This window comes from Daucus carota, chromosome 4, assembly GCF_001625215.2.
Source record: "Daucus carota subsp. sativus chromosome 4, DH1 v3.0, whole genome shotgun sequence".
Classification (NCBI taxonomy): domain Eukaryota; kingdom Viridiplantae; phylum Streptophyta; class Magnoliopsida; order Apiales; family Apiaceae; genus Daucus; species Daucus carota.
In genome coordinates, this window is record NC_030384.2 from 44,512,656 (window position 1) to 44,538,422 (window position 25,767).

Sequence of the window (25,767 nt, forward strand, 5' to 3'; positions counted from 1 at the left end):
AAAATTATATTCTTTCAAAAAGTTATAATCTTAAAGTATTATATTAAGTTATTAGTATTTGATTATCATATCGGGTGGCCTGTATTATTGCCTGCGGACCTATCTATAATGTTATTTTCTTATCTCAATGCTATTTAGGAGAAACGGTTTTAGCACGCTACATGGTATAGTTGAATAGTCTAATCAAAATTTTCTCTAAATTGGACTAAATGATCGATGATTAAGTCAACTTTCCAGCAAAATTAGACTGTCGGTTGAATTTGGCATATTTCAATGTCTATCTATTTTTATTAAATGTGGCCTAATGTCACTTTAGGCAACTACCAACCTCTATTTATTTTCATTTTCCGTATGCTGATATTGCATTATCAAGAAGACAAATTAAAGTTGAAAGTAGGCCATAATGGGGTTTTCTAACAAATTGTACACAACTTTAAAACCAGAGAGCTGCTACTAAGTAAGTTTTCATGTATGCATGAATAAATAAGACAAGGCTGTCGGTTGAAGTGCCTTAAATGGGACAAAGCTACCACACTTTCTGCTGAGTTCCATTGCTCCTTGGCCCTCATAGTGGAGCCTCTCCTTTATCAACCCACTATCGAACAAGATTACCAGTAGATTATTTGACAGCAGTTGGCACTTGGCACATCGCGATATGCATGTATATTTTCCACACAAAGTTCATACGGATACACACATCAAATCAAAAAAATAAGCACAAGAAGTTCAGGGAGATGGGGGGGCATGATCTTTAGTTTAACCACTTTTTTTCTTGGAACTTTTAGATGCTTTCCTACTTTCAACTTTTGCCTTGGCTGCTTCGAATTCTTCTTCACTGGGTTCAGCCATATGGTCAGGGTCACCTCCATATTTGCTTATTAGAGACGAGAACATGGAATTTATTTGGCCTTTCCTCTCGCTTTGTCGCTGAGCGATAATAGCATAGAGATCGTCGGAGTCTTTTTTTGCTCTACTATAAAGCAACGAATGTGTGGTCAGTCTGGGAGATATGGTTCTTTTAAAACATTAAGATAACGTTAAGAAAGTGTAATAAAAGACTTACTTCCCCTTGCGTTTTGGAGGGGTTGTGGGTGGTTTTGTTGCTGACACTTGAGTAGCCCATTTTTCATATGCTTTAGTAGACTTTATCTCCCCTGAAATATATAAAGCAACACTACTAAAGATTAATATCATCCCCCACTATGTTAGCATCAAGATTTTAATAATACAGGCCATCAGTCTTGTAGGGCTGTCAAAAAAATCCGAAAAATCCGAATCCGTCCGAAAAATCCGCCACCGTATCCGAGAAAAAGCGGATATTTTTCGTATCCGAGAAAAAGCGGATATTATCCGTATCCGAATCCGTGATATTCGAATCCGAAACTAAATACATATATGATATTTAAATTATATAATATATAATTATACGTAATTAAAATTTTATGTTATTAGCTTGTAGTGTGTGTATATGCATTAAATAATACATTTATACAAAATTTATATAATCATACAAATACTAAAATACTTTATACATATATAAAGGTATCATTTGAGCTTAGTCATAAAAAAATTGTTCGAAAATCATCATCAATACGGTATAATCATCAAAAATATCCGACATCCGTCCGAAATATCCGCAACCGTATCCGGGAAAAAGCGGATATTATCCGTATCCGAAATAAAGCGGATATTATCCGTATTCGAATCCGACAGTTGCGGATAAGGATACGGATATAGGCATATCCGTATCCGAATTATCCGTTTGACAGCCCTACAGTCTTGCAATTAAATCCACACAGCCAAGGGATTGTTTCACAGACTAAAATAACAGCATAAATTTCTCATCTATACAAGGACAAAACTAGATCTGCTGAAAGCAGACCATCATAACCAAGTGTATCCTACGCCAAGTGCAAATTTAATATTACAAACCATACGTAAAAATGTAAATGTCAACTAACACAAATAACATAGAACACCTTATTAAAAGAGAAATAGGGAACCAAAATCTTACCTGCTGCTATTCTCTCATCCAGAATATCCTTAAATCTATGTGAATCCAATTTAGGATCTGAGCATATCATAAAGCAGAAGAGCCTGAACAGGGAGACTTCTATAAGGACACTTGTAGTGTTATTTAGGAAACATCTGACATAAATATACAATTATACCTCTTCATGTTACCCTTGCATTTCTTGTACATGTCGATTAGATCCTTCTTCTCAGAGTCTGAGCCCCTATAGTTTGCTTCAAACTCATCAATATCTGCTTCAGTCACCTGTAATTGAAATATAATTTGAGGTGCTTATACAAGGAACTTAAAATAGGTCCGAAAGAAGAAGTATATCTTGCGAATTAACACCAATATAAACCTTTTTGTACATCGTTCGGAAGAACTCGCTTAAATCTCGAACAACATCTTCTGCAAGTTCCTGCAAATGCAAAACAACATAAGTGATTCTCTTCTAGCTAAATTAGAATGAAGACAAAACTTCATATGCAGTATACAGAACCACTAATTGAAACTTGAGACTCTGAGACTGTTTCAACTTTACCGGCATTCTACGAAGTTATTTAGCCTAACTTATATTTCTTGACAAATGAACAACAACAGACACTTAGAAGAAGGGAAATTTCTTAAAGGGGAAATGTAGTATAGTATAATAACTCATCAATTGATGTATTATTTAACAAAACTGGAACTTGATTTGCACCAACACATGTTATACATATATAACCACAAACAAAATTTTGCAGAGGAGGTTTAGTAGACTACTCACAGCATCATCAACGCAGCCAGTCTGATCATAGATAGCCCGCTTTTCTTCATCACCAAGAATTGACATTACCTTTTGCAGCTGCTGAAATTTTTCCTTGGCCTCCTGCAGAAAATTGTCCAATGATAATTTAAACAGAAAGTAATACAATGTAATAATCGAGTGCAATTTACTAACATAAAAAATCACCTATTACCTCATCACCCAGGTTTTTATCCGGATGTAATCTCAATGCTAACTTGTGATATGCTCTCTTTATTTCCTGCTGAGTTGCTGTCCTTTCTACTCCAAGAACCTGCAAGCCACAAAACTAGCACTTGTTATCCACTTCAATTAGAGCAGAACAAGGTTAACTTATACAGTAATCTGCTATGAACTGGGTCCCTTATCCCATCTCTAGCATAATCTTCCTGCCAAGTGCTAAACAAACAAAAATAATCGGAAGAAAAGGCAACATAGTCGAAAGTAAGTGCTTCAAATTACCCTTTCTGTGAATTTGAACGATAATCATAACACAAATTTACAGCTGGTTAGGATGTTCATGTTCACAGAAACAGCATTTATTCGAGGAGGGTAATTGTAATTCCCCCTTTTATCTCTTACACAGAAACAAATAACAAATAGGAATCGAGTAATTTGCATTTGACAACACTGAGAAATGCTGTTAATAATATCTCTAAAGTGCATAATTACGCCAATTAAGAAGCAAAAGTATCAGAATAGAAATTAAAAATATCTAAAACTAAAATTCATAATCATAAAACAGCTTCAATTAAAGCTAGGTCTACTGTTTCATTAACATACGAGATAAAAAGCAGGTGAATTAGATGTATACCCCGTACAAGCTCTGTTCAGATGACTCCACAGCTAGATCTTCGTGATTCTGCTGCTGATGTTCATCATCTCCGGCAATGTCTTCTGAAACCCTAGCATTCTTTCTCTTCCCCATTTTTCAATTGTTTTCTTTAAAAAAAATCTCGCCTTTTAGAGAGATGGAGATTGATTGATTTCCCGCCTTAATATTCCTTGCTTATTCGCTCTCTCCGGATGATTCTTTCGGGTCATTCCACTACGTATTTGGGCTGGTTTTTGAAAAGCCCAGCCCGCTTCCGTGTCAATAACATATCTACTCGGACCATCTTTCTATACGACGGCCCAGTTGCATATGGGGAACAAATCTACTATCTTCAGTCTTCACTTCTGTTCGAGCCGTGGAACGCACTTTAAACGGTGATTAAGACGCGCTCGGTGCATCAACAGACTTCTGTCACGCGCAATCAGGTAATCTCTTTATTTGATTGTAATTTGTTCCTTAACTTCTTTAATTATACGGCCATTTTCGAGCACTCAAACTGTTTGATTTTAGTTCTAATAGAATTTTTATATCGTTGAAATCTATTATAGGACGTACAAGTATGCACTGATCAAACTGTTTTTCCTCTATGGACATAGAACAGTTTTAGAAACTTAAGCAATTTTAACAAGAATAGGTTTTTTCATTCTATGTATTGATTAACAAAAACAGGATTGCATATTCTTGACTTCACATGCTCCAAGGCTTACTGTTACTATTTCATGCATATATTTGATTAAAGCATTTCCAACGAAACTAATATTTGTGTGGTTACTGATCCGGTCTTACCAATTGCTCCCCCTGTTAAACTTAAACATTTAATTTTTGGAAAGATTATGATTCCCCCAAGTTAGGTCTTTGCTGAAGTATGTATTCCCAGTGTTTCGACTCTTTATTTCTAATAGGAGCTACATGTGAGTTGGTGAGACGCTTGCAACTAAATCAATAACCAGGGACTAAAAATAGTAATGAAGTTCTTGATTGGTTTTTTATAAGTTTAGTTTTTTTTATTGATTGTTAGCACTGCCAGAGTTTGTCTTCGTGTAATGTAGTGCTGTTGTATTATTCCCTGGGCGGAGTGCCATTAGACATTTAGGCGAGATCTCAAAGATGTTTGCTACATGATACAAGTGCTTTGTTCCCTTGTGCACAGTGTCGAAATAAATGCATAACTTCCCGCATTAAGATAAACGAAAAAGAGTTATGGTACATTAAGTAGATTACTTGATTAATTTCTCTTACAACGTAAGCAGAATTAAGGAGTCAAGGTCATGATTTTTCTCAATACTTCATTGCTCACTGATACATAATCAAACCCTCAAGTCCAGACCCAGACAAGATATAAAAAACCAACTGAATGAAAATAGAAGCAGAACACCTTGCTTCTGAATGCTAAGAACACGGAAACACAAAAGCCCATTGCTTGGGGTAGGGTGGGGAGAGGCTGTTTCTGTATCTGGGATGATCTAATCAAATATCTTCTCATCTACCCAAGAGAAAAGTTGAATTTCTGTTTTGCTTGCCAAACAACAAAGAGTGAAGCTCAACCGTTGTTTTGGTTAAGAAAATTAGCTATACAGGGGTATACTTGATCAACTGCCTGCAATGAACCAATACACTGAAGTTAAGCCATAGCAAAAATAGTAAGAGCCAGTATCAACGGGAAGTAACAACTAAAAACAAAAATATAACTACCTGCCGACCTCCCACCAAATTATATTGAACATAACGTGGTCCTTCTGGCTCTCCAAAGACTTTGTAAGTAATCAAGTTCATGGATATGAGCTTCACTGTGTCTAATTTCCAAAGAACATCAATTAAGTTAACACAATAGTATTTCTCGGACAGAGGAACGAACGAAAGAAAAAAGTTGATTCCCGCTCCTCTGTAAGTTCCTTATACATCAATTAACTCGTATATATATTCACAATCACTCATACGTTTATCATCTCTACTTATAATCCAATTGTTCTTGATATTGTTTAATTACTTTTCAACATCTGCAATTGAAGTTATCTAATTTTGTTATTACAGGGTTTAGGGTTTATCAATCCGTTACTAGCATCTTTTTTATGCATTTATTTGCCAAATTACATTGATTCATCGCGCCGCAATCATTCATGAGTTCAAGGTGATTTCTGAATTTTTTTATATAATTTTTTCGACATTTCCTAGTGTGATTAATGCTACTTTGTGAATTGGATGAATATATTGGCAGTAGTGAGTTGTGATGGATTTTTTTCTTGGTTGTTCATAGGTCACGGTTGTGGTGCGATAGTTGTGGATCAAATCGTGATACCCAGACTCTTGATGATGGCAGAGCGTGAGTTTTGTATCTATGTGTATTTGTGCGTGTAGTATTTGTATATTGTATGACAAGGAGTTTATTCACTATGTAGTGGCATTAGGAATTATGATGGTAGTGCGTTTATGTTATTTGGAGTTGTGCTGCATTGTTTCATTATCTGTTTGTCAGTTGACTCCCCCTCACCCTATGTATGCTATGGTGCAATGTACACTATGAAAATATACTTCTCTTATGAGTTTCTTTATGCGTTTATAAGGTGTACGGTGTTTTTTCTTTTCGTTTTTCTCAGATGCTGTAGTTTCTGTGGGAAACTTCTCGTTGAGGATAATTATTCGGAAGAAGTTACATTTGCTAAAGATGCCGGAGGACAGGTTTGAATGTCGTCTTTATAGCTAATGTTGTTCTACATAGGTAGCAAGAAGTCATAATCCTTGATATAGTTGATTCTGTAGCAGGGGACTGGAATCAGTACAAAGTTAAGATGAAATGTCCAATTTAAAACTTTTGGGGCATATATTATTGTTTTTGTTGCATGTTGGCGCTTGAAATTTATCGTTGGACAGGCTTTGGACATTAATAGGATTGTTAGGTGTACCTTATAGCAAGAATCTGCAAAAAAAAAAAAAAAAAGTAGCCTTTTTGTGGGAATAAACTTTTTTGGGTTTTTTTTCCCCCTGATCTATTATTTCACTTGCCTACCATTCAGAGAATACTTTATATGGTTAGAATATGTTACGCATTAGATCATATTTATTTTAAAATATTTATCATCTGTTTCATATTTCTCTTTCTATCTCAAGAAAATTAAGCGTGATGCATAAAAAATAGGCATATATAAATATAGCTAGTTCTTTTGATGTTCAGAGTCGAGCACAAGGAACACTGAATAGACTTGCCAGTGGTTACTCTGCTTCACGAGACAGGACATTAGACGGAGGTGAGTTATTGCTGTGCTCCCCACATCTTGTGTAATACACATATAATTATTTAAACAATTACTACAAGTACTCTCTGATTTACAAGGCCTATGGTTAAAAAATTGGAAACACTTTCCTTGGTTAACCTCGGAGAGATACATTCTCATAATAGTTATAGTACACACTACACTCGCTGTTAATAAATATATGTATTTGTTATAACTTAATTTAGATGATTTCATCTCCTTTGGATAATATAAGACTATAAGAGTCAGTGTTATTAAAAGCGCATATGCGAATGCATATGCGAGATGCGATGCGATGTGCACCTGAAGCGCTTCGCTTCGGAGAATGCATATGCGAATGCATATATCATTTATATATGTATATTTATTTGTCTTCGAAGAATCCGCGCATTTCGCATTGCGCGGTGCGCTTATGCTCTGGGGTTTTTCGCGCTTCTATGCGCATATCGCATTTAATAACACTGATAAGAGTAATTCCTTGTGCATATGCGGTTACAACATACTACATTTAAGTGTCTAAGCTCCTTCTATCTGCAGATGTTTCCTTTTTCTGTTTTGTTAGTATCTGAAACTTCTACCCACTGAAGGAAGCTTCTTAAAATTTTCCCTTTGAATTAACAAAGAAAAACAAAAGATGATGTTCCTTTCCAGAGTGTTTTGAAATCTGCTTTAATTTTGAGTCCCTACACCAAAAAATCTTTATAGTGACCAGAAAACAGAATACAGTCGTCTTTGTCCTTAACTCACTCACCTTTACAGCTTATGAGGATATGCAATGGATGCTTTCATCAGTGTTCAATGATGATGACTCTAACGTACTTCGACGAGCAAGAAACTTCTATAGAGTATGGCTATTGGATGTTAGCTTATTTATTGCTGGTAGTTGTTATCTATCAAGTTTAACTTTTTTGGGTTGTCTACCTTTGAAGATAGCACTGGAGAGGAATTTCACAAAAGGACGTCCAAAGCATCTTGTTGAGGCAGCTTGTCTTTATGTTGCCTGTCGGTAAGGAATAATGTTTCCAAGCCAATGCTATTTGACCTGTTAACTTTAAGTTTCTGGTTTTTGAACTTCATGTGTAGGACATCGGAGCCTGATCCTAAGCCGTATCTTCTAATTGAATTTGCAGAGTTCTTGGGTAGAAATGTGTATGTATATTTTTTTGCAAGAATATATGTATCTTGTTCTGTAAATCTTGTTCAAATGCAGCCTCTCCTTTGTGGGCATCTTTTCATGTTCATATGCATATGTTTGAAAGAGAGAGTGTAAGTTGATGTTAACTAATGTTTAAATTAAAAAACATTTTGCAGATACGAGCTGGGTGCTGTATATTTGACGTTGTTCAACAGTTAAGCCTTCAAGATGTTCAGTCTATTCAGAAAGCAGTTGATCCAAGTCTTTTCATTCATCGGTTTGCAAATAGTAATTTTTCTGCATTTTATCACTCTTATTGTGGTTGGAGACAAATCTATTGAATTGCTTTGGTCATACATCTGTCAGTTTATTGATAAATGATTTACTAAATTTTCAACATTTAAGGTTGGAATTTATGTTTAATTTAGTAATATGTGTATTTTGCATCTTTCGGTTACTCCAGTAGCTAGCTTTGTCTACAGAGAGTGTGAAGTGTCTTGCCTTATGACCCAAAAGTGGAGAATAGTGGAGTACACAAACAAAGATATTTTATATGTATCATTAGATTCTTTAAGTGTATCTACTAAAGAGAAAGTTGATGACTTTGTAAAATTAGCAATTTTGTTTTGCTTATAAGAAAGTTGGTTCCAATGTGTGTGTGTGTGTGTGTATTATATATATAAATTTTTTAGACTTTTTAATTCCTGTTCAGGCGTTGTATTCTCCCGCATATTTGTTAGCTTTTAGAATTGAAAATTAAATACTTGAGAATCTCTTATAATGGCTTGCAATCTTTAATATTTTTACCCTCTGGTCGGGTAACCTATTATAGTAGCTCTTTTTGGTATAATCACCCTAGGACATTTGTCACAAGTTTCATATATAAATGATTTTGTAATCTGATTGGTAATGCGTATTGTAGGGTTGTTAGGACAGACCGATGTCAATGTTGAAACGACTGCACTTAAAATTATTGCTAGCATGAAGCGTGACTGGATGCAGGTATCTTATGTTAATTTCTACATCAGTTGATAAAATTTGAGATTTTAAGTGTATGGACTTCAGTTCAATCTTTTGGTTGAGTTCAATAACATACTTTCAGACGGGAAGAAAACCGAGTGGGCTATGTGGTGCAGCATTATACATATCAGCAATTTCACATGGCTATAGTTATACTAAATCACACATTGTAAGCATAAATCGTTCCTTCATTTGATGTCCTTGAATGTCAGTCATTATGTTTTTGTAATCGTGTATTTTTTAGTTATCTCCAGCATCTTCTTCCGTTAAATATCTACATCTAAGTTTAGCGTTTCTCTCTTAGTCCACTAGAGTGTTTTTCATTTTAAATGTTGGTTTTCCCAGGTAAAAGTTGTTCACATCTGTGAAGCAACATTGACGAAGCGATTGATCGAGTTTGAAAATACAGAATCAGGAAGCCTGACGGTATGTTTGTTGTACCTCACTATTGTATATGTATCGTGGGAAATTTTTGATTGTTTTGTAATATATATCTTTAGACACGAGTAATATATGTTTGGATTCTAGTTAACAAGAATAAACAAACATAAACACTAACTAGATCATAAGAAGACCTCTTATTCTGATTTTGGGGATCAATCATCTAATTGAATTTGACAGGCAGACTTTAGAGAGCATAAAAACATAATCAACATGGTTACAAGTACAACCTAGTATTCATTAGCAATTCACTCAACTATCTCTGATTAAAGTTGAATAAGGCTTCTAGTAACTAATACTTGTCGACTTTGCCCACCTTTCATTAAGTAAATAATTCTCTATTTAGGCCCTGGCATAATCAACTAGGTCCAATACTGATCCTGATCTATGCTCTCATGGACCTACTGTAATTCGGAACTCCCGTTACAGATATCGTTTTGGGAAGAATGGAACTTCAGTGTTTCCAGAAGACCCTAGAGTCCTATCCAGCCTTGATCCTCTAACTGCAGTGTGAACGAAGTTGTGATTGAAAACTGTTGAAGTTTCTCATTAGCAGCTTTTCTTGAAACACCAACAAATTATGTTGAACCTCAATTACTTTCTCTACAGATGCAGGCACCGTTGATTTCGGCTTATCTTCATCTGCATCTGCTGATTTGTAATATTTACTTACTGATGAAACTAAGGTTGTTGTCTTGGACCAACATATTCGATATCTGCATATTCCATTCCTTGTTTTGGAAACCGAAGAAAAAAAGTTGAAAATCTGTATTATGGTTGTCCTGTGGGTCGACTAGTCGATTAAGCGATGAAGGTTTTATTATTAGATTAATACATTGGTGTTTTTTCACTTTCTTTTGTGATGAGGAGTATTGTTGAACCCTAATCAGCCCCACCCCCCATCAAGTCAGAGAGTAAACGATTAAAGAAAAGAGTAAATACCAAGAATAATCGCGAGATCTAACTGATTATTATCTTTTAGGATCAGCATTTCATGAAATGCCTGCTGTAGCCAAATTAGGAGGTAGCATTAGTTGCAAACAAACACCATTTTAGAACAACTGAAATATTAGATGCAATAGAAGGTTCTTAAAATGATAAGCAGAGGACAGTTGTTTGTGATCAGGATGCGCAACAAACCTAATATATACCCGTTTCATGTATCCGTTTTCATACCCCGTTTTATGTAACACTGATTTGGACCTTAAGCTCTAGGGGAGTGATGATTTTTTAATAAGCTTTGCTATTCCCTTTCTTGTAATGGTTTTGTGGTGGGACTGCCGTCACTTCTCCTTAATAGTATATCTGATGACATCAATATTTTGGAGCAGTAGTAGTTCTGTGTCTGTCTGTTCCACTCTTCAAAAGAAAAAAACAGAATGATTGTATATGACCAAAGTGTAATTCTTCGTTTACCTCTTTTATATATTTGCTTTGTGCACAGATTGATGAGTTCACCCAAAAAGCAGAAAAACATGAAGCGGAGCTTAGGTCACTGGGCCAAACCACCACTGGCATCAAATCCTCCGATAAGAGTGAAGTTCTTTGTAAGCACAAGGGTGAACTGACATTTGCTCATGGACTCTGTCGAGAATGTTATGCAGAAGTAACTCCTTACTTTTGATTTCAGTTGAGAAGAATTTGGTTTTGAACCTTCTTGTTCATGCTCTGCTGATTGTTACAGTTCATGAATTTTTCTGGAGGATTGGATGGAGAATCAGAACCTCCAGCTTTTCAGCGCGCACAACATGAAAGAATGGAGAAAGAGTACGCTGAGAAAAACGCTGTTGACTCGAGTTGTGATCACATGGCTATCCAGGGGCAGAACAGTAACTATGTAAAAGTACCTACCACAATTCTCTCTCTATTCAAGTGATACTTTAATAACACCGGGAAATGACGCTATTTTAAAATATATATATATATATAAATATTTATCATTTTCGAAGTGATCTATGTACATGTGCATTTCTTGAATTGCACTTTCATGCCAAGTCTGGTGGGCCATCGAGCACACAATTGCACTGTCATGCTAAGTCTGGCGGCATGCACGCACAGTCGCACACACACATACATGTTTATGTGCTCATTATTGAAGCATATATCACATGGAAGTTAAAGATACAAGTAATGATGTATATAGATCAGTGAAGTTGTGTATAAGCTACGTTTCTCGCACTCAAGTATGGAGTGCCAGATATTATATGAATCAGAGTCCTACTTGATATCCTTGTGTTGGACACGGGTAATAAAGCATTGGGGGCTTAAGTTTGCACTATTGATAAATGTTTGAAGTATGTTGGTATGAACTATGAAGTTTACGCTGGGGTTTGTGTTATCTCCTAAAATATGGTTGTGGACTCCCTTTTACCTGATTGGCATCTAGTGTTTCTTCTGCCAATGTGCACTAGAAAAGATATATTCACTTACTCCCTCTGTCCCACTCATTTCTATACAGTTATTTTGCATGTTTGGCACGCATTCTAAGGTTTCTGTAAAGTATAGTTCTATAACTTATAATTAAATTATTTTTTTCCTGAATATTTTAATATTAAATTTTTATTCAAAAGAAAAAAAATTAAATAATTTATGAAACTATATTTAATAAGAGCCTTAAAATGTGTGCCGAGCCCTGTGTCCCAGATGTATACAATTCAGTGGAACTGAGTGAGTATGACTTATCTTTGAGTTCCATTCCTCATCCAGTCTAGCTCCACAAGAGTAAATATATAGTTTTCTACAGGTTATTGTGTTGTTTCATGTCTGTTATATACATAATGTAAAATGATGTGGGAACCCTTCTATGTCAATCAGGAAAATCTCTTGTTCTTGTTCAAGTTCAGTTTTAATTCACATGCTTGTATCTGATCTGTTTGGTTTTAAAAAAGGTTTTGATGTTCTTAATAATGATAATTATACGACTATTATAGATAAAAAAAAGTTTCATGAAGACCTTCAATTGAGTAATCATGTATTTCATTATGTATTAATGTTCAGAGAACTTAATTTCTTTTGTAATTATTTTTCGTTGATTTTTTTTCCCATTTTTATCTAGTATGATAAAAGATCAGAGATCCCAGGGGAAAGTAGAGATGAAAATCTGCACTCTTCAGAGGATGTTAATGCTGGTAACCTTATCCTTGATCACCATCAAATATTACGACAATAGCTGCAGTTACTTTGTGTTATTTTATTTCCAGAGACAGGGATGTGTGCATAAGATGTTTCCTAAATTTCTGAATGTTAGGGGGTGCTACCAAGGAAGTGCCCATTGATGATGCTAGTTATAGCAAATTACAGGGTGCTGATTATATTAGTGCTGAATCACCTTCATCAGAAACCCTGTCTGATATTGAAGATCTTGAGGTTTGTAATTTAGTCACTTTACCTGTGATCTTCCGTTATTGTAGCTTATTCCCTTAGCGCAATGTAATTTGCATGTGAGGTTTGCTGTAACGAGTGCATTTATGTCAAATTGGAGACCATGCATCTAAAAGTTGAAGGAAGATGCAAACGATTCACGTTAGATTTCTAAGAATAAATTAAATTACTAAGAGATGGTGAAGGTGCTCCTTCTGATACAAGAATTTAAAGTTCAAATTCACATCCTCTGCCCTATACTTTACCATTTATTAAATATGAAACAAGAAAGTTGACAAACATAATTAGTTTATCATTTATATTTGTCACCAAATGGAAAATAATTAAATATGCAAAATTGGATAAAGTAGGCAATTTGGGGATATTTATCTGATATGCGGTTCTTCTCTCAAGTTGTCATTCTGCCCTCCCATCTTTATTCTCTTAATATATTGCCCTTTTTAATTTTTTGGGATAAATATGGATTCTAGAATTCATTATACACTTTTCCATCTCCCATACTGTGAGTGTAAGAAGTTATTAACAGGATGCAAGTGTGAGATGATAGTATTATTTTGCATAAATGCGGGCAAAGAACAGAATTATTCAGCAGTGAAGCTGAAAACTAAACCTCAACTGTATAATTAAATGTCAAATTCTAAATATGTTGGTAAAGGAATTAATAAATTAGATCAGTAGGGATTTCAGTATGTGTGTCACTATTTCTAAAAATTTAGTTATTGGGGCAACATCGCCTTTTTATTGATCTATGCACAAGGTATTGAAGCCCATGTCGGCATCAGCAAGTTCCAGTAGGGTAATTTTTCTCTGATCATGAGGGAGTCCTTTGAGAGGTGATCTTTTCTCTTTTGGAAACTTTAAGATATTTACTTACCCAGACGTCGCTGAATTAAAGGTCAAGTCTGATAGACATAAAGTGCTAATAGTTACTAAAATTCACGTAATGCAAGAACGGGAGATGCTTTATGGTTTCAGTTACGTGACTCCAATTATTGCCGTATTTTCCTGTTTGTCCCTTATTGTAATTAATATATTAGATGACAATACAAAGACCATTTGCCAACTTGGTTATAATTTTGTTGTTTACTAGTTTAGATTTTCTATTATCAAACTATATCTGGACGGGCTCCATGGGCCATCATCCATATACATTGAATTGTTCCTCACGAATTGTCTTGTTTAGGTAGATAACTACATTCACACTGCAGAGGAGACGCAGTACAAGAAGATCATCTGGGAAGAGTTGAATAGAGAATATGTTGAGGTGATATGAAAAAATTTTACCTTTCACTTCAGCATTTTCTTACATCTTGTTATTTGCATCAAAGCTTTTCAACTTAGCCATCAGATTTAGACTAGTCAGTGTTGAGTTGCATTAGTAGAGAACCAATCTTTCAAATAGTGTTTGGCACCATGAGTGTCATTGCGCGTAATTGCATCTAGGAAACCACGGGTCTTGACTGCACAGGTGACATGGCCCTCACCTAGGTCTCTATAAGCAACAGGGGGGACAAACAAGTTCCAGTCTGCTAAACATAGAATTCTAACCAAATTGGAAAAAATTATTGTACTCTGTTATGCTTGAGCACTTTAGACTTATCACTCAGATAGAAGGGTGCTATGTTTTGCTGGAAAAACAAGCTGAAATTTTTTATTTCTCATTTTTTTTATCTTTTCCCCTAGAGGAGACTACTGTCTTAATTCATTGGATTGCTCCTGCATGTTTATGTTTTTTACTTGTTACTGCCTTTTATACTGATGAAATTACTGCCGAATGGATATATAGGAACAACTAGCCAAGGAAGCTGCTGCAGCTGCTGCAAAGGAGGCGTATGAGGCACATTTGCGGAATTGTCCAGAGGACATGGAGGATGCTAGAAAGCTTGCTGCAGAAGTTGCAGCAGCCATGGAACAATCGAAAAAGGTTAGTTTTGATTATATGAAAGTTAGATATTGATTGTTTAATTGTGATTGTTTGAGTTCCTACAGGGATTTTCGCATAGGCCTAGGCATACTGGCATTTTTTGGAATTGATTTTATTTTTATTAACTTTGTACGAAAACCCTGCATCTTTTCTATGTGATGATTAGTCTTGAAAATTATGGAGATCTCTAACACATCACATTTGCAACCCAAGGCAAAATCATTAAACTCCAATTTCTGACCCAGACACAACTTGTGAATAGTGATTGTTAAATATCTTAACCACCGTAAAAGCTGCAAGTATGAGAATGGAACTATGAATTTCTCAAACAATGGAGGTACTGACTAACATTAAACATATATCTTTTTTATAGGTCCAGGGAACGATTAAAACTTGTGTTGATATGTAACTATAATGAAGTTATACTGCAATCAGTATTTATTTTGATAAATACATATCTTTTTTCATTCGATAGAGTGATACATACCTCATCGAGAATTTTTTTGGATCTGCCTTCGCACCCTGGTCTTGTAATTTTGAAGCTACCCAGTTATGGAGTATGTACTTAACTGGTCCTAGTGATCACTAAATTGTGGGAAACAATATTGTTTACTATTGATTAAAGTAATTTTTCTACCTACCAGTCCTGCAATCAATCATAGTGGATTTTTCACCCTCACACTATTAGAATTTTCTGAAGTGCAATTGGATCATTCACCTATTATATATTAGGTTTTTTTTAATATTACGGTTTCTATCTCCCTCTAAAAGCATGAGAAAATGCTATTCATCAATTAACCACTACTTGATGACTTCCTTTTACTTAAATCATCATTTGCAGGAAAGACGACAAAAAAGAGCAGCAGAGGCTAAAAATGCAGCTCCTCCTCGAACTGCTGCAGAAGCAACCCGCCAAATGCTAGCCAAGAAGGTACTATGTTAGTTGGTGACCGGAATTATATTTACTGAAGTTTGATGTCTTGGGAATGATTGTAGTGTCTGTGTTCATGCAAACCCTGACCAAGTGCAAAGACTTGCAACTCATAACTCATAACGCGAACATTAGGAGTCATCGTAACAAGTACCATTATATCTACCTATCCAACCAAGGGATGGAAGGGCAGAGGCCTTTGGTGTCCCCTCCAATCAAGAATTGGGGCCTCACAATCACTAGCCAATATGCTTTTCTCTCATGCCTTTCTTCGTTCATGGTTCGATATTCTGGTGTCCTAGGCGTAGAGGAACCACACCAATCCATCCCGAACTTGGTGGTTAAACATATTATACATATACAAGTAGTTCGCTGTTTGTTATCTAGCATGTAACACAATGAAACTTAGATTAAATAATATTAAAAAGAAGCCGTATAGATTTCTTTACGTATTCACCCAGGGTCGATGAATGTTAGTTAACCTACATAGTATTAAGTTTTTATGCAATTTCATTCACTTCCATCCTAATTAATATAAAAAGAAAACTGACAGTGAGTATCATGAAGAAATCCTTTAGGTAATGGATGTATCAATAATAGAAGAAAATTGATAGTGCATACCATCATAAACAAATTATTTAAATAATTGCCTTGAAGTATGCCTACTAACACTCTTTTAAGCTCAGATCAGATTTCTTATTCTGCATATATGAAAATGTGGCAAATTAATATTTGTTACTTTTGTAGCATATAAACATAATTTTAATATTGTAATATATATAATAATTGTAAGTGAAGAAAAGACCAAGAAGTGAAGCGAATAAAATTGAGCAGAAAGTTGCTGAGGGACTATAGCTTTACTCTGCAGGAGTCATGTTTTAGAAGATAGTATACGGTTGAGGGTTGTTCTTTTCCTAATCACCACAGAGAAGCTCCTTTTTCTTTATAATACGTTCCCTGAATTAAAAGTTATGAATAATATATCTGAGTTTATAAGGAAACCTGGCTTTGGTGCTTTGTATCTCTGCTACTGGAGTCACCTAATTTAATATTTTTGAGCTAAAGGAATGTATTATATATTAAAAGTTATTGTTTTGTTATGTGGTGAATATTTCTTTTAAATTCAAAGATACTGCATGAGCAGTCTTTATATATTCCAAACCTTAGCTTTCCGTTTGTGTTGTATTGTGCTCCGTGTATTGGGAGATAAGTTGTGTCTTGTTGCTAATTTCTTGAAATGTATGCTTCTGTTAACGACTGTCATTAATGTAAGTTGTGAATTCGTTTTGCAGAAGCTTGACTCGAAGATCAACTATGATGTGTTGGACGAACTTTTTAATGACTCGGTATGTTGATCATCTCTTTCTGTTTCGGCCCTTTAATATGGCCCAGACATCTAATTTTTTCTCAAACCTCTAACTTCCAAACACGGCCTTCATATATGTATCTAACCATATATCTTTTTAAGTTGTAAATATCTGGGGCAATTCTCAATTCTCCTGTTTCTGTCAGGCCTTCTATGGCTGACAGATATCATGACATTATTTAAGTTTTATCACCTCCGAATCCTTTGTTTATTGTTACTTTCACTTTTCCCAACAGGTTTCTCCAGATAACAAGAAAAGCCGTCTAAATGATGAGGTGTACGCCAGTGGAACAGAATACGTGAAGCAGAATATGAAGGAAAATGACTCTGAACTGCTTCCAGAAAACGAGAATGAAGGTGGACCAGAGGAATTTTCTGAGGGCTTGCAATATGGTAATGAAGAAGACTACATTGATGATTATGGATATGATGAGGAATATTAGAATGATTGAAATACCCATTCTTTCATCTATAATAAAGTTGGACTTGGACGACAACAAATACGTAGATGGCAGCGAGATTTTAACTGTTGTACATCGTTTCTATATAGCAGCTTTAGTGAATCATCTGAAATTCATTATTTTATGCAAAAGATAATAAATGCACCATTAGAGATGCTCTCTATATTTACTATTATTTAGTCAAATTTCAGATCTGAGATGACCACAACTATTTGTATTGTTTCAGGTGGCCTTAATTTCTGTAATCTGCGCGTGAAAGCATTGTAACAAATCATTATGATAATTTTATTTTATTTTTGATATTTGACCAAATACATTATTTGCTTCGATCATGTTTCACTATTACTAAGCATGTATCTTATGTTGTGTTTCATGGTTTGTTAGTGTACTAGCGTGGATTTGAATTTTGAACACTGTATTTAACTGATCTAAATTGACATTGCAAATAGCTGATTGACTACATGAGTGGTGACCGAGAGGGCTAAGCATTCGGGAATTTGGTAGCCGAATTGAATTATATATCGATTATAGAGGGGGGAAATTAATATTGAATGAGAACTAAAATTATTTGGGTTATTATACTCAACTAAATTTTTTATTTCGTTTAAAATGGAGTACTAAAATTTTTTTAAATTATAACGAAATTAAATTACTACATGAAATAATAACAAAATAAACACTATTGACTAAAAACACAACTAAATATAAGAGTAACAGACATAATAAGATACACAAGTAACGCCAAGAGCACATATCAAAATCTATATTAGACGGCCGAACAAGCCAAATTCGACCAAACTGAAAACATGTCAGAAAATATATTGACCACGACTACAAAATAATCTCAACAAAATATGTCAGAAATTATATTGACCTGAACTACAAAATAATCTCAACAAAATTTACGGACCAGATGCAAATCCATTAATTCGATCACCTAAAAATCTATGCAACTTTAAAACTATAAGAGCGAAATAATAAAATGATTTTAGATTAATTATTATTTTTTCATTATTTTATTTTTCTCTATTTTATTATATTCACTCCTTTCATTTTTGTTTTAATTATATTTATTATTTTTTACATTAAATAAATAAATATATTACCTTTATAAAATACTCCCTCCGTCCCCTTTTAGATGTCCATTTTGACTTTTAACCAGTCAAATTGATTATATTTTGACTGAACTTTACATGTATTAGATAATTGAGAAAAATAATGAAAATTATATCATTAGAAAGTATATTTAGTCTACTTTAATATGCAACTTTCATTTTTAAAAATAATAAGTAGATAACTCGTAATGTTCAGTTAAAAATTGATCAATTTGATTTCATAAAAAGTAAAATGTACATGTAAAAGGGGACGGAAGGAGTATATATTTTACCATCAGCTAAATTTTATTTGTTCCTGTGATATTCAGAAAAGACGTTAAAAGCCGAGACTGATTAAGCAAATTAATGCTACAGGCTGGCTATACCTGGTCCCGCCACCAGTACAAAAGCACCTTGTGTCAGAAAAGTTTAAAGTTTGCAGTCTTTTCGAACTGCACTACTAGAAGTGGTTTACTGCTGCTACTTTTTTAAGATATCCGCCTGCGGGGAAAATTTTAGGCCCCCTCCTTTGGAATGTTTGATTTTTTGGCATAAATTTTTACAATTTTCTATTATATCGTTAAAATTATTCTTTTTACTTTTTAAAAATAAATTAATATTATAAATGAAAAATAGAACTTTTTGTTATACAATCAAAGAATTAAGAAAATATGTATCAAAAGCCAAATAACGTATATTTCATAACGAAAAGTATTAAATTAGATTTTGTGGATCATCGAATTATCATCTCAACTTGAGCATTGTAAATCTATAATTTCCAAATCCTAATAGTTATTATTATATTTTAGCACCAAAATATGATTCGTAATATTAAAATAAAGTTTTAGTGTAATGACTAAATTTAAATAATATTAAATAAGCACGATGAATCTGTAATTTTCAAATGCTAATAGTTATTATTATATTTTAACACCAAGATATGATTTGAAATATTAAAATCAAAGTTTTATTGTGATGAATAAATTTAAATAATATTAAATAATTTATACCGAGCTAAATTTTCAATCATTCTGTAAACGAAAAACACCATAATTTTATATCATCTTATTTTCTCACATACATATATGTGGGAGAATTGTAACATGAATATTTAATTCAATATTTTTTGTACTTCTTTTTTCTTTAGTGAACAATACGTATACTTAGTTTTATATTTAACATCAAGTATAACATTTTATTATATTAAAATCAAGTTTAGTGTACTGTTGGAGTATATATTTTTTAGTAGGTGCGATATAATAAATATAGTATCTTCTATTGGACTTGTTCTTCCAAGTTGCATCACTTGATATATATCGAAAATTAATCTAAAAAGGTCAATTATATATGTTGAGGGTGTTGTTGATGATTTTTTTTCAAAATATACAAGAAGCAGAACATATTGTTTAAGTGAATATTTGATTTTGCTTCTAATTTATAATATGTTTTGATAGAAAAAATTTAGAAACAAATGTATATTAAGGTAAAATTTTAAGATGTTGATATTTCGCAAAAGGCTCTCGTATATTTTTTTTTGCCCCTCTATATAACAAGTAATATATATTTTAGTACCCGATGTTATAATAATTTTATAGTATTATTTTATCTTATCCATTATTGACGTGTTTTGAAATATTTCTTCCTCCAATTTTATAGTCGCAATTGGATACAAAAGAACTCATCCCCATCATCTATAATATACGTAAGGGATTGTTTGGTTCGAGGACTGATATGAGGTTGGAATGAGAAATCGGATTAAACTTGTAAGAGTTTGAGGTATTATATCTATATCATGTTCGGTTGAGTGTTATAGATTTATATTAGTGAAAAATATTTAAAAAATTATTATTGTTATATGTTTTTGCATCATTGATTTAATTTTCTATAAGAGATTAATATTCTATATTACGTAAATAGAGACATGAAAAAATCATAAATAAATTCATTTCATACCTATCTCTCCACTTAGTATAAAAAACTCAAATCTTGGGGATTTTATAATATGAGTTTGTGATTTTATTTTTTACAACCAATCAACAAGTATGAGTTTAGAATAGACAAATCCCATACCTGATTCTCGGATACCTACAGATCAAACGACCCTTAATTTGTTAAAATTAAGAGGTCTATCGTGATATATCGCGAATATAATATAATACCAAAAAAACATAATTAAATTTTAATGTTGTATGGCCTTACTTATTAATTTGGTGTCACTTTTTTTTTATTAATCTTAATTTTGGATAATCCTTTTTATTAATATTAAGTATAAGTGATGGAATAATGACAATTGAGTAGATTAAATGAAAAAGATATAAAGTCGTTCATGGGGAACAATATTTATAAAAATATATATAAATTTTATTTTTTTTCATTTAATATAACTTGAGAAAAGATAAAAATAACAATAATAATGTATAAATAGCTATAGATATATAAATAATATTGACTAGTGTCTTTTATTCTATTTATTGATTACTAATAATTATTCATCAACCAGTTTTTGTTTGAAAAATAAATATTTAAAAATAATAAAAAAATTATTGGTGTTTGAATCAATTTACTCCAAGAAATCACGCCCCTCTATTTCATCAATTACCCTTCCGAAAACCAGACACCTAGCCAATTTACTTAAACAAATAATTGAGGTGATAACCGTTTCATAAAAAAAATACTCGTATTTAATTAAATTGCATATAAAAACGAAGAAATACATTGTGGGTGTTTGGCTAAGCTTCTTATAAGTGCTTCCGGGCTTCTTTTAGCACTTTAAGCAGTTTCTTCTTTTTACGTGGTGTTTGGCAAAAATAAGCCGAAGTGCTTATTTTGGGTTTTTAAGCCAGAAACTGGAAGCTAGACATGCTAGCTTTTTTTGAGCTTTTCCCGTGATTTGCATTTATTATGAAGTTTTAAAAATTTTAATATATAATAAACTTTATTTATTAATAAAGTTTTTAATATTTTAATAATTTGATTTTTTTAAAATTTATACATTTAAATTACCAAACACTCAATTGACTTATAAGAAAAAGTTATCCAAACACTGTTAATAACTTATAAGTCAAGTTCACTTATCAATTATAATCCACTTCTTTATTTTAAGCAATAAGTCACACTTTTAAGTTAAGCCGCCCCCATTATAAAATGGAAAAAAGGAAGAAAAAAGAGTAATAAATACGATATATATGCGTTAGTTACCAACACACGCACAAACCCCCCTCTGTCGACACCTATTACTTCTACGGGGCCACGGAACTACTTCCACCGCCTCTCTCTCTTCCGATTATCTCAACCCTCCGATCATCACCGCCTCTCTCTCTAGATTTCAGGTAATTCTTTCTTCACCACTTGTTATATATATACTTTTCAACATCTGTTCTACACTTTTTTATCTTGTATCTAGGTTTTTTTTTAATTTTATTTGTTATGCTGCTTTGATTTTTATCTCTGTTTTCAATTCCTCACCAATAATTTTCATTTTGCGACTCAAGATCGGCCGAAAAGTTGTGTTTTTTAAGTCCGGTGAGCTTTCAATCTTTCGATTACGCTTTTTTTGTTGTTGTAATTCTTAATTTTGGTTGTGTAATTGAAGATAGATGATATAATTGATGGCTTGTGACTAAAGTTTGGATATTTGATTTTGAATTGTTGACTTTATGTTTTTTATGATAACAACTTTGTGTATTTAGGTTCTCTGTGTGTAAAATTTTGATTTTTTGTTTTAATAAAGGTCTCTGTGTGTTGAAATTATCTTAATTTCTGTTTTTTTGGGTCCAGTTTTAGACAGTCTATGTGAAACTTACCTGGAAATGATGCCAGGATTTTGAGTGACCTATAAAGAAGTGGCCTTGTATATGGGAATTGCGTCTGTGACTACTTTTTGTATAGCTTTGTATCCGTATATTGGTGGTTCGAGTCATGCTATCGGAAGGAGTTATTTGTTATTTGCTTTTGATGGTTTATGCTAGGGATTGCGGCTTTCTTCATGTGTCTTTGCTTTTGCACAACCATGTGTTCGGTTGACATTTATGAGTGCTGAATAGTTACTATTTTTGTGGTTTATTGGCCGATATTCCCTGATTTTTCTTACTTTTAATAGATTTGAGATCTTTAACTTTGTTCGGGAGATGTGATTCTTCCAAATCATACCTTTTAATGTTTATTCGTAAGTAGTTTTGTTGTATTCGATTGCTGATGTGACCTAAATTGCGGCGCTTTTAAAATAGTTTTTCCTACCCTATGATTATCATAATACATAGGCAGAGGAAACAAATATAAAATATTTTTTTAATTTAATTACAAGATACCTCTATCATGTTTTAATGAAGTTTATAAGATTCTAATGGTCAGTATTTATTGCGATATTCATTGATTATGTGTTGCTTTTAAATATAACTAGAAAACAAAGGTAATTTCTATGTTCTGCAAATTAATCATACTCTATTCGTGTATATGCAAAGTTTCCAAGTCGATTATATTTCTGACTTGAAAAGTGTTTAAAGTGGCTTTTTCCAGGCCCAGAGTTCCTAGGGCACCATCTCTTCTTTGTTTAACCTTTGTGATTGCTATCTTGAGTTTTTTGACCGACTTTTGTTAATTCTGAGTTCCATTTGGTCTAATTGACAAAGTATTATATGTTGTGCACACGATGTCTTTATCCCATTCTCATATGCGAAGTACTCGTGTTATATAATAAGCATCAGGGATTTCCTCATTCAATCAGTAGCATAAGGTCAGCCCTCAGCCTCTGTTGACAATAAACAGACATATCTTTAAGATCCCATGCAATGTGTTATTGATAGTGTTAAGTATCAACAGCTCTTTTCCTCTTTCATTTGCCAATGTGATACATAAGTGCATAAATATTGCTCAGACAATTTTCTAATCAATAAATCAAAGTTAAAAACTGCAACTGTGAATTTTTAAAGGTAACCAGCAGCGGTGCACATACTTCACAACTGGTATATTGTGAACTGTGATGACTGAAATTGGCATTCAACTGCCTTCTTATCAGGAAGTCTCTTTTTTCCTAAATTTTGAATAAAATTATTATTTATACCAATAAACAGAGTTAGCATGACTAATTCATTGGTTCCCTTCACCTGTGGTAAGTACGAATGTGGTTTCTTTTAATCATTCTTGTCAGCTGGCCCATTTGGAAGTAAATTCGATATTAATGTTTTTAACTATCCCTTCTTGCATATCTTTGGAAGTTGATTGTTTTACTAGGTAGTTGGACCAAGGCCAATTCTTAATGGGCTGTTAATTTACATTTCACGAAATTCGCATGGAAGGTCATTCTTTATTCATAGTTATTTCTCAGATGCAAAGCCTTAAATTATTTGGGGAAAGATAATAATGTTAGTAGGTAAGATGGCACTTGGGAATTGGGATAGCTTATTTCATGATGAACTAATATCATCTAATCGCACTGTTCTGATTCTTGATATAATGGTTATCTGAATAATATTGCCTGCATATAGAAGCTCCAAGTCCCTTTCATTTTTTTTATTTCTTTCAAATATTGTTTCTTAATGACTTTGAGACAAGTGCATGCAGGATAATTGAATCGATTGAGTCTCTGCTAAGTGCATTTTCTTAAAATAATTATTTTGTATAGATACTGAGATGATTGCATGCAGGATAATTGAATCAATGGAGTCTTCTAAAGAGACAGGCTGCCAAGCTCCCGAAGGTCCCATTCTCTGTGTAAACAACTGTGGTTTTTTCGGTAGTGCAGCGACCATGAACATGTGCTCCAAGTGCCACAAAGACATGATCTTGAAGCAGGAACAAGCAAAACTCGCAGCAACATCCATTGAAAACATTGTGAATGGTGGCTCTGGGAGTACTAACAAGGAGCCTGCAGTTGCTGATGCTATTAACTTGCAAGCTCAGTCGGAGATTGCTCCGGCATTACCGGCATGTGATTCATCATCCTCAAAGCAGGCTTCAGAGGTGAAAGTTAAAGTGGGCCCCAATAGGTGCAGCACTTGCCGCAAGCGTGTGGGTTTGACAGGTTTCAGTTGCAGGTGTGGAAACTTGTACTGTGCAGAACATCGCTATTCTGACAAACATGAGTGCTCGTTTGATTATCAGACTGCTGCAAAGGATGCTATCTCCAAAGCAAACCCAGTGATCAAGGCTGAGAAGCTCGACAAGATCTAGGAGCCATGGATTCCTCCAGATTTCAGTAATGAAATATGATCTGATTGTTCAATATCGATGCTGTTTCCTTTTCGTATAAGTTGGCCTATTTCTCTTGCTAGGTGGTGCTAGTGAAATGATTAGTAAGATAGCATGAGAGATGGGGACACCTATGCCGTAAAATGAACAAATAGCATGCAGGCGTTCTCTGGGATAGGATTTAGTTTTGTTTGCTTCAGTGTGTTTTTATTTCCCGTGGCTTGATGGATATCTATGGTTGAACCATACTGTGAAGTGTGTCTTAAATTATGATATTCTAGCATGACGTTGGTATTATCCATAACGATATGTGTGTTTGCCTGCAGTTGGAATGGGACATGTTTTACCTTGCTATATACCTTCTCTGTTGAATTATCCTAAATTGTGCCACTCTCTGTTATCCTTGCATTTTCTGGTTTATGTAGCATGTTGATTTCTATTTAAAATGTTCTCCCCTTATTTATATTTGTTGAAATTTCGCATTTACTGTTTACATGTTAGCCTTGTCAGATATATGAGATTCATGTAGATAGGTTTGGGAGAGTTGGTTTAACACTTCTGTTTTTGCCTACAGACGTCAAGGAGAAATGTTTTAGTGTGTATCTAAGGTAACTCTGTTGCCTCTGACCAAATGTAAAACATACTGCCAACTGGGCAGTGTTCCAAGAACACTTTCTCCCTATAGCGAGGAAGAGGTTTGAGGATCCGAGTCTCGTCAGAGACTATGTTTGAGAGCTCTCTAAAAAATATGTGTGCGCTTTTCTTGGAGAGGAAAAAGAGGAAGTTTTTTGTGCAGTAGACGCCTGTCTCTGCGGATGAGCCTCTATCTTTACATGATTCTAACTTGCCCAAGGTCATTGTGTCAGTTTTTTACTACCTCCATCTCCTGTTATATATCTTTCTGACGTAATTTAAGGTACACACAAAAATGCCTTCGATTGTAATTT

The 25,767-nt window shown here is 33.8% G+C and overlaps 4 protein-coding genes across 7 annotated transcripts; 3 read left to right on the plus strand and 1 right to left on the minus strand.

The window, feature by feature from the left end:
- Positions 1 to 381: 381 nt before the first annotated feature.
- On the minus strand, positions 382 to 3,866 carry LOC108218401 (chaperone protein dnaJ 6-like). Of its 2 annotated transcripts, none has more exons than XM_017391326.2 (8): positions 3,613 to 3,866; positions 2,974 to 3,072; positions 2,781 to 2,882; positions 2,373 to 2,432; positions 2,172 to 2,278; positions 2,015 to 2,097; positions 1,064 to 1,154; positions 382 to 970 (listed from the first exon to the last, which is right to left on the minus strand). In XM_017391326.2, the coding sequence occupies exons 1-8, from the start codon at positions 3,724 to 3,726 to the stop codon at positions 757 to 759; spliced, it is 870 nt and encodes a 289-aa protein (XP_017246815.1). In that variant the 5' UTR covers positions 3,727 to 3,866; the 3' UTR covers positions 382 to 756. The 2 variants fall into 2 exon arrangements, with proteins under 2 accessions (XP_017246815.1, XP_017246814.1); XM_017391325.2 differs by having other exon boundaries at positions 382 to 973.
- A 44-nt stretch (positions 3,867 to 3,910) lies between these two features.
- Positions 3,911 to 8,304, plus strand: LOC135152075 (transcription factor IIIB 70 kDa subunit-like). 2 transcript variants are annotated; one of them, XM_064091697.1, is made up of 9 exons: positions 3,911 to 4,058; positions 5,665 to 5,761; positions 5,888 to 5,953; positions 6,228 to 6,309; positions 6,803 to 6,875; positions 7,641 to 7,726; positions 7,815 to 7,887; positions 7,965 to 8,030; positions 8,193 to 8,304. In XM_064091697.1, exons 2-8 carry the CDS (start codon positions 5,751 to 5,753, stop codon positions 7,997 to 7,999), a joined length of 426 nt encoding a protein of 141 aa, XP_063947767.1. In that variant the 5' UTR covers positions 3,911 to 4,058; positions 5,665 to 5,750; the 3' UTR covers positions 8,000 to 8,030; positions 8,193 to 8,304. The 2 variants fall into 2 exon arrangements, with proteins under 2 accessions (XP_063947767.1, XP_063947768.1); XM_064091698.1 differs by having other exon boundaries at positions 3,915 to 4,058; positions 7,811 to 7,887; positions 8,012 to 8,030.
- Positions 8,027 to 17,869, plus strand: LOC135152311 (uncharacterized). The gene is made up of 15 exons (XM_064092212.1): positions 8,027 to 8,030; positions 8,092 to 8,147; positions 8,193 to 8,304; positions 8,939 to 9,018; positions 9,119 to 9,205; positions 9,382 to 9,462; positions 10,922 to 11,083; positions 11,162 to 11,320; positions 12,533 to 12,605; positions 12,725 to 12,843; positions 14,042 to 14,122; positions 14,645 to 14,782; positions 15,624 to 15,713; positions 17,006 to 17,059; positions 17,316 to 17,869. The coding sequence occupies exons 1-15, from the start codon at positions 8,027 to 8,029 to the stop codon at positions 17,520 to 17,522; spliced, it is 1,503 nt and encodes a 500-aa protein (XP_063948282.1). The 3' UTR covers positions 17,523 to 17,869.
- A 3,934-nt stretch (positions 17,870 to 21,803) lies between these two features.
- On the plus strand, positions 21,804 to 25,195 carry LOC108219330 (zinc finger A20 and AN1 domain-containing stress-associated protein 8-like). Of its 2 annotated transcripts, XM_064091682.1 has the most exons (3): positions 21,830 to 21,963; positions 22,126 to 22,156; positions 24,277 to 25,195. In XM_064091682.1, the coding sequence occupies exon 3, from the start codon at positions 24,290 to 24,292 to the stop codon at positions 24,800 to 24,802; it is 513 nt and encodes a 170-aa protein (XP_063947752.1). In that variant the 5' UTR covers positions 21,830 to 21,963; positions 22,126 to 22,156; positions 24,277 to 24,289; the 3' UTR covers positions 24,803 to 25,195. The 2 variants fall into 2 exon arrangements, with proteins under 2 accessions (XP_017248205.1, XP_063947752.1); XM_017392716.2 differs by lacking the exon at positions 22,126 to 22,156 and having other exon boundaries at positions 21,804 to 21,963.
- Positions 25,196 to 25,767: the final 572 nt, after the last annotated feature.